Source organism: Pundamilia nyererei, unplaced genomic scaffold (assembly GCF_000239375.1).
Source record: "Pundamilia nyererei isolate P.nyererei 1_Seehausen unplaced genomic scaffold, PunNye1.0 scaffold00191, whole genome shotgun sequence".
NCBI lineage: Eukaryota > Metazoa > Chordata > Actinopteri > Cichliformes > Cichlidae > Pundamilia > Pundamilia nyererei.
The window spans coordinates 496,924-505,714 of NW_005187592.1; the positions used below are offsets into that span (position 1 = coordinate 496,924).

Sequence of the window (8,791 nt, forward strand, 5' to 3'; positions counted from 1 at the left end):
GTTATTATTATTATTGTTGTTGTTGTTGTTGTTATTATTATTGTTGTTGTTGTTATTATTATTATTATTATTGTTGTTGTTGTTGTTGTTATTATTATTGTTATTATTAATAATAATAATAAAAAGCACATCAGCATAATTTGAATGTATGAAGGAAATCTGATCTCAGCCCTGAAATTGATCATAAATCAATCTTATAATCTTTTATCTTATAAACTTTTAATGGCACTTTTATTAACGTGGTGCTTTCCACGTCCCACAGAGCAACGAAGCATGTGCTGCTGCAACACTGCTTAAAACAGAAAAGGATTCCTCAAAGACAGACAGCTGACCTGCTGTCCATTTATTGACCAGCCCGTCAGCACTGCACTGTAAACATGGGAATATAACCCAGACTAGTAGCTGTTCAGTTCAGTCAGCTGCTACGTATACGTACACAAACATACACATGAAACATGTTTTAATGCAGTAGAACTTGTTCATAGGATCTTTAATCTATAAATACACAGTAGAATGTACAGGCTGCAGAATATGTAAGAAATATACGATCAGCAGTAAGATCCAGTCATTTGGTGACTGAGCACTACAGAGCACTGTGTTTATCAGCAGGGACTTTTTCCACTCATCCATCCGTCCACCCAGAATCCTCCATCTATCACCCAGCTGGCTTTTAGCGAGGTGCTCCTTGGTGCTTTGGACTTCACACTGTTCTCTCTGCGGTGCGTTCGCAGACGCGTCCAACAGACTCGCTCAGCGTCGGGACAGATCGCCTCCTGCGGAGAAAGGAAACAGTGAGCCGGTGTTGCATCTTCACCGCTACTCCGTCAAAGAACTGAACACGTTCAGCAAACAGAAAACTGCTTCCTGTACAGGATGACAGATTGAGACCCAGTGTGTGCAAAGACTTCTGGCTCAATTCTGAAATGAGCCTGATGAAACTGAACTCTATTAAAACAGGTGCAATGTAGATGCAGATGTGTAGAAATGATGTTATATGGATTCATAGGCGCGCGTCTGTGCGTGTGTGTTATCAAAGATTGATCGCACCAACGGCCAAAGCCATCAGATGTAATGTCCACGGAGGAGCAGCACTGGGGGTGGGGTTCTACGTCGTATGTGGCTCCATCCAATTAACTGAGGCGATCAGCCATGCTGATGAATGGAGTACAGCATAATTGCTTCAGAGGTGGGACCCTTCATTAAATCATTTATGACGGGCAAAGGTGAGCATATGTGTGTGTGTGTAAATCTGCAGGAATGCTCGTGTCAGTGACCACACGCTTGTGGTTCAGCCTGGTGGTACTAAAAACAACTGTGACATGAAGGCTGAGTCTTTGAATTAGATATGTTCTTCCCATTTCCAGCCCTGTACTTTCATTCTTGGACTTTTGCTTTCTGATTGGCTGCTTGCTGCAAACAGAAGGTTAGAGCAGCACTTTCACTTTGGCTCTGTTTCTGTTTCATTCCACAGCAGTGCATGCTCCTCACTGAACAAGAGTGAGGTGGTTTCTTAAAATGTACAATGTGCACACACACAGTGAGAGAGAAATAACAGCAGACCCGTCTAATAAGTGTTTTCATGTAAATAATAGTTTGTTTTGTGTTTTTTCCACAGACAAACACATTTTTCTACGCCACAGATTTAACCCACAAGTATAAATGCTCTCTCAGATGAACTACCAAACACAACACATTGCACCGTTTCATTATTTATTTACCAAAAGCTGAGCCAAAAACAAAGTCCACCCTCTCTAAAGCCTTCAAGAGGGTTAGAAGCAGCCAAGAGATTGAATGCACAGTCAGGTGAAAACATCAACAACTGTTGCTGCCCATCAATCTGGGAAGGGTTCAAGCCCATTTCCAAACAGTTTGAAGTCTTATTCTACAGTGTGAAAGACTATCCAGAAGTGGACGTCCCAGCAAATTCACTCCAAGGTCACAGAGGAACTGCAGCAAACACAAGAGCTCATCCCGGCAAGAGTTAGCATGCTCAGCTTTAAAATTCACCACATTATAAAAAAAGGCTGAACAAGTACGACTTTTTTTGGAAGGAAAAAATAAGATGAAGGAATACAACAATGTCCTTTGGACAGACAACACCAAAGCAGAGATGTTTGACCATAAACCAGCATATCAGCACAAACAGCCCTAATCAGCTGTCAAGTGTAGCGATGATTTGGAGTTACAGCCATAGGTCCTGGGTTTCTAGCAGCCTAGCAGCAACACCTCTGTATACCAAAGTATTCTAGAGAACATGAAGCCGTCAGCCTGACACCTGAAGTGTGACTGAAACTGGGTCCTACAACAAGACAAAGGTCCCAAGCACAGCTGCAAGTGTTCAACAGAACGGCTAAAAATGAACAGGATCGAGGCGCTGCAACGGCCCAGTCACAGTCCAGACCTCAGCCTAATTGAAATGCTGTAGCGGGACCACAGGAGAAGTTTCTATAAATAAATGCATGCCTGCAAAGCTCAGTGAGCTGAAGCATGTAAGGAACAGTGGGCCAATGATGTGAGAGGCTGATAAACAAAGCAAATGATTACAACAAAGTATTATTGCTGAAGGTGTTCTACAAGCTACTGAATCACGAGATCACCTCCCCTGCCCCGCAAGCTGGAGAGGAAAACATGGACGACTGACAGCTGTTCTGCTTTCAGAGCGATCGTCCCGATGCAGCCTTCTGCCTTGTTTTAATATTAGATACCAAGTCTGATGCTGAGAGGAGGCTAAAGGACAAATGGACACAGACGGTCGTCACAGAGAAACTGCAGCCCGGCTGATAACCTGAAGCCACAGACGGACGTCACTGTTGTTGAAGACACTGATCATTAAGACACCAAGAATCAAACTACAGGATTATTAAAGTTTCCACTGTGGGTGTGCCACGTAACAAAATCTGTGATGTCATTCATGGAGGTAACACCTGCTCTCCACGTTAACAGGTTTCCACACCACTGATGATAGCAAAAGTGACATCACTGATAGAGGGTGTGTCCCAAACTCGCCATGAGCCTGAAGCTCCACCTAAAGACGAGTCTGATCCAGAAACGCAGGGGAGCTGCTTCAACTGTGACATCTTCACAGGCACCGAGGCTTTACTCTTCAAAGCTGCCTTGAGTTTGATTACAGAACAAGAACTCCTCAAGGACAAACTTGAAACTCTTAGTTGCATTCAAAGTAAATTATTTGCACGGAGCAGTAACTGCTGCTGGTTTCTGACATGCAGTAAGTTTGGTTGTAGACTTCAGACTGTTTAGATTCATCCAAGTCTGTTCGAATGAGTCCAATAAATATTTACAGACAGAAATCATCTCTGTGGCAGCGGGTGTGCTTTCAGCTCAGCTGTAGGGGGAGAGGTGGAGCTGAGCTCAGATAGCAGTGCCAGGTGGAGTTGATTGGCACAGCAGCCACTCTCCCGCCACAGAGGAGACCCCGCCCCCCCGCCCCGCCCAGCACGCTACTCAATCATTCAAATTTAGTTCTTATTCGACTCTGATCAACAAATTTGTCGTGAATTGTGTCACTAAGATGAGTGATACGTTTAAGGCGTTCCTCAACCCTTATGCCATAGCAAAGGCCATATCGCCATGACAACCATGCTGGCCATTTATATGCTCAATTCTCTGGCAGTCATGAGATCCTAGTTCATAGCTTTCATTTCAAGTTTCTTTGCAGGATGAAGTCAGAGCGGAGAGGACGATGTTTTCTCGTAGTGACCCCGCTCAGCCTGATATTCTACCTGTTTCTTTCTCAGGCCTGGTTAAATTAGTCGACCTGATGAAACAACATTTTATTACCTGCATCTTTTTAAAAATAGCTTTTCCTTTTTGGCACATTTTTAAGGACATATGACATCACAGCTATGCAGATGACATTCAGTTATAGATCTCCTCTAAGCCCTGCGTTGTTTTAAGCTGCAGGTCTTTTAAAACCTGGAAGGCTGACCACCTTGTTTAACTTCATGAGGAGGAAAGAGACGTCCTCCTTTGCACCCCTGACAGATTTCTGTGAACTCCTGGTCCCCATATTTCTGAACCTTGGGGCAGCTTTTGACTCACTTTGGATGATCAGGTTAAATCTCTGGTTCGATCTTGCTCTTTTATTCACTTAAGACACCAGGCCAACCTGAGCTCTGTTGTGTCCTGCTGTGAATTAGAAGCTTATTTCATCTCTTCTCAAAATAACCTCCTTCAAACATCAAGTGTTCAAAATGCAACTGCAAAGTACTCGTGTCTCACTCACGTTAAGATTCTGGTTGTGACTGTTGGAGCAGCAGCAAACGTGTCCATGCAAACACCCCTGCAGGTTCCTGAGGTCTAACGATCAGGTTCTGTGCTTCACACAAGGCTGAGAACTAAAGGAGACAGAGCTACTGGCCCTCCAGCTGTGTCTTCATTAGTTCTCCTTTGTAAGTTGATATCTTGAGCTGTATAAATAGAAATGTACTTATATGAAAAACTTGCTTTAACCTTTTAGGAGCTGCAGCCGTCTTCATACATGCTCCCATATTTTCAAAGGCTCAAAAGTAATTGCACAATTAACTGCCAAGCAGTTCCAAGTGAGGCCTGATCTCTCCTCACTCTGTGACAAATTAGGCAGAGAGACCTGTTAGTGACTCTCGTGGCTGTATATAAGCAATAGGTCTAACCTAAACCTATTTCCTCATTACATCATGGCAAATTAAGTAGATGAAAGGTCAGCAGCTGCTTCCAGGATTGAGTTTGCATTTGGTGGCTGTGCTTGGGAGCTCATCATTACACTGAAAGCAACAACCCAGGTCTAATCAGAGAGATCGGAACATTTGGTACATTTTTATAAAGCAGGAATGCAGCAGTCAGCTCTGCAACACCCAAATTCCTGGAAGATCACAAAAGACAACTGAATTCTTCCCTTCATAATATCTATCCAAGAAGATGCATCATTGCTACAGTGTTCTGTCAAGACGCAACTTCATGAATGAAGTACAGACGCAAAACGCTGATAACGCCCGAGGACAGAAAGACCGGATAAGACTTTCCTAGAAAACATCGAAGAAAGCCTGCCAAGTTCTGGAAGTTTCTTTTAGGAATATGAACTTGTAGCAGAGAAGAGTCTGTCAAACACAGTGGAGTGTTATCACAGCCAGTGGAAGTGGGTCAAGGGTGTTTATTCATGACTAGGTGTTGGTAGAAGTAGCAGGAGGAATTCTGAAGTATCGACAGCTTTACTTTCTGCTCACAGCGAATCAAAGGCTGCGAAACTGGTAGGACAGAGCCTGGCAGTAAAGACACAGCAAAGCAACGGCTCCTGAAGGTAAAGACATTTCCTCGGACGGCCACAACAGCCTTTAGTGGGCAGAAAGAGCCACAAAGACACAGCAACTAACAGTGGATCCAGTGAAGAAGAAAGTCCATCGGCTTTACGGTTCAAGCACTACATGCCTGTAAAAGAGTTTCATTTAAGAATGAACAACAAGGGAAATTTAATAAATCTTAAATGTAAGGAATGTTTTTCAAAAATCTCTTGAAATAAAGCTGAAAGTCTGTCATTTATTATATCTTGATTGCTTCCACTGGTTGGTGGTGTTTACAGGAGACATCTGAAAATGACTGCATGACTGTCCTGATGTGTATAAGCCTGGATGATTGGATGAAACTCTGACTTGTGGAGGCCGGTGTGCACTCGTGCCTGTATGAAAAGTTTTGCATATATTTAAATCTCACACTGACATGAGAAATGGACATGCAAAACCATCAGCCCCATTATGCCTCACCTTGGCAGCTGGTGCACTCGCAGCTGTGTATGACTGGCAGGACAACCGGCTCGCTCTCTCCACTCTCACACTGCAGGCTGAGGAAGCGCACCGGGGTGTTTGGGTCCAGGCGGTAGCTGCAGCACTCACACACCGACTGGAGATACGGCTCCTACGTGGAGAGAGTAAAAAGAAGAGAGGGTAACTAAATGTTGGGGGCAGAAAGAGAAATAAGACCCAAGAGGGTGACTTGGATATGATGAGGGCAAACTGAAATCAGAGCAGGGGACGGTTTTATGAGGAGATCAGGGAAATAATAGGAGGTAGAAAGTGAAACAATCAGAAAAGAAAGTTTAAATGAGGGGAAAGAGTGGGACTGATAAGGAAGGGCAGATGCCTCCCTCTATTCTATGTGATGGAAGATTACAGTGTAAGAACTACAGCATATTAAGGACAAAAAATGAACGAATGCCTTTAAATGTTTCTGCATAAATAAGAGTAGCAAAGAAAAGCAAACCCAGTTAAACGTATGACCCGTGTGCTGAGGTGAGTCTCTTTCTGCTTCACTTCCTGTGAGCCCACAGACAGATGCACTAACATTTGACTTTGCTGCTGTCATTCAGTCCTCATCGCTCCATCAATAAAGGTGAGCTGTTGTGACGGCGATGAAAAGCCCAAATCTTGGCCCTACCATGGCCGTGTGTGACTGATGGGATGTGGTTCCAGTGCTGTAATGCATGTTTCTTTTCTCCACACATCACTCTTAGCATCTAAACCAAAGGTTTTCTTTAAGACATTTCCACAGAGCATTATTCACAGAGACCTCTGCCTCATCTGTGTGCTCTGCAAACAGCAGATGGGCAGCACAGCTTTTCTCCTTGTATCTCTGCCACCTGCATTCACGAACATGAACATTTGACACTGTGAGGCAGGTCTAAGCTTAGCTTCTTATTTTGTAAACTCCTGCATCCCTGTTTGCTGCTGGGCTGATCTGTGGTGCTCGACCATGCTGAGGAGGCTAACAGCATTCTTTAATTTCCTTGCTTTGCAGACAGTCTGTCTGACTGTGAACGGGTTGAGTTCAAAGTCTTTACAGATGGTTTTGTACCCTCTGCCAGTCTCCTCAGCATCTACATCTATCGTCCTTCCTGAAACATGCTGTGAAGAACAGTCTTTGACAGATCCCTGATCTTTACGTAAAACAGGGTGTCCATGGACTCCTCACTGAGGGCTTTAAAAAGAGCATTGATACTGATTACAAGTCAGATTTTTAGTTCTCCAACAGTTCCAAAGGAAGATCTCATTCAGCTGCTACATGCGCCACAATGTTTCTTCGTTGGATCCGTGCTTACTCTCCCTGTCATTTAATACACTGTGTTCATTATCGCCTAATCAGAATGAAGAAAGAGCTGAGCGATGCTAAGATGTCTGTGATACACAGAAACTGTTATCTCGTGGTTGATCTCTGCATAACAAGCCAGTGTAGTTATAACATGGCTTAATACTGTAAGCAACGTGAAATGTATAATAATAATAACAAGAGCAAGAAAGATATGTTTTACTTCTTTATGTCTTTTTAAGGTGGCTTACATGACAAACTCAACTGATAACAAATAACAGAGTCAACAAAGATACATGCAAAAATCCTGAAATTTGAGAATAATCGAGCCTCGTTTGTAACTCAGTGAAAGAAGGTCGCCTTTGGAAGCTGTGTTCATGCATCCAATTAATGCAGACAAAGCCTGAAGGAGACTGTGGAAAAGTACAGAGGACGGTAGCAATGCATGATACATAAAAGGGGAAGGAGGTAAGAAAAGTTCCTCTGAAGAATAGTTATTAGTACTTCTCACACACTTTGAAAAGTCTACAGTGTGTGTGTGTGTGTGTGTGTCCGATAAGTCAGCCGGTGATGGGAAACTTGATCACTGTAATGAATTCCTGCTTCTTCCAGTCGTGCTAATCAATGAGACGGGGACTTCACAGGGTTGCCTAGTCATCGGTTACCATCCCCAGTTGCCACAGTAACGGGAGGTAATGACACATTTGGCCGAGCTGATGTTTATTTTTACTGATCTCCCAGCATGACTGACTCTATTTTTACAGTGGAGACGCATAGATGCCAAGGAAGAACAAAGTCACCATGGTGATGAGGTGATAAGCCTGCTGTCTTACAAGGATGAAAAAGACAGAAAACCAAGAATGAAAATCAAAGAAGAAGAAAAGATAGAATCCCTCTACCCCTGCACAAGATTCAACACATCCATCTACTGTATTTACACCCTGATACTTCACATATTATATCTTGTATTTCTGTTTGCCTGCCTTCAAGTCATCAACTGTATGTTTATCTTTAAGCACAGATGTCAAATGCTCAGCTCAGGATGCCATAATTAAAGACAATTCTCTCGCATCAGTAGAAAAAACAAAATAGAAAATGAGATGATCTCATTTGCTAAAGATGATACCCTGAATCATGATTTTATTAATAGTTTTTGGGATTTAAAGGGACTTAAAGGGCAGATGCATAAACTGTACATAAAAGATGGCAATAACTGGTTGCTCTTAAAAGTAAAGCCATTAACCTTAAACCCTCATGCTTTGTAATGGCCTCCAGGGGGTGATTCCCCTGGTTGATGAAAACATGGGAAGTAATGAAGTACAAATACTTTGTTACTGTATCCCAAAAGGCTGATTCTCTCAGCTGACTGCAGGTTTCCCCAACCTTATAAACAGTCTTCGATCAGTAGTTGTTGATCAATAGTCAATGCAATTTGCATATTAATACAATTATAAATGAATTGGGTTGCACAATGCACAAAGAGCAGCAGGTCAGCTGATCACAGCCTGTACACTAAGAAAATCTTCCCCCACCTTCTGAATCCACTTTAACCCCTGACTGTGCACATTTTCCTGTTTAGAGGAAAAGTCGCCCTCTGCAATGTAGCGACAGAAAACAGATTTATGTTTTTTATTTTGCACAAAAATAGAAATGTCCTCCAAAGAGCTACTCTTACTTTCTTACTTTGAGTACATTTCAGAGTCTCTACTTTTTTACTTTT

General features: G+C 42.9%; 1 protein-coding gene across 1 annotated transcript in view; it reads right to left on the minus strand.

Annotated features, from left to right (window-relative positions):
* Positions 1-474: 474 nt before the first annotated feature.
* The window catches only part of sspo (SCO-spondin), a 58,532-nt gene continuing 50,215 nt past the window's right edge, over positions 475-8,791 (minus strand). Inside the window, exons 33-34 of the mRNA XM_005747218.1 lie at positions 5,754-5,904; positions 475-773 (exon numbers count right to left, since the gene is read on the minus strand). Of these exons, the coding sequence (XP_005747275.1) occupies positions 751-773; positions 5,754-5,904 (174 nt within the window). The 3' untranslated portion in view covers positions 475-750. The remainder of the gene's footprint in view (positions 774-5,753; positions 5,905-8,791) is intronic.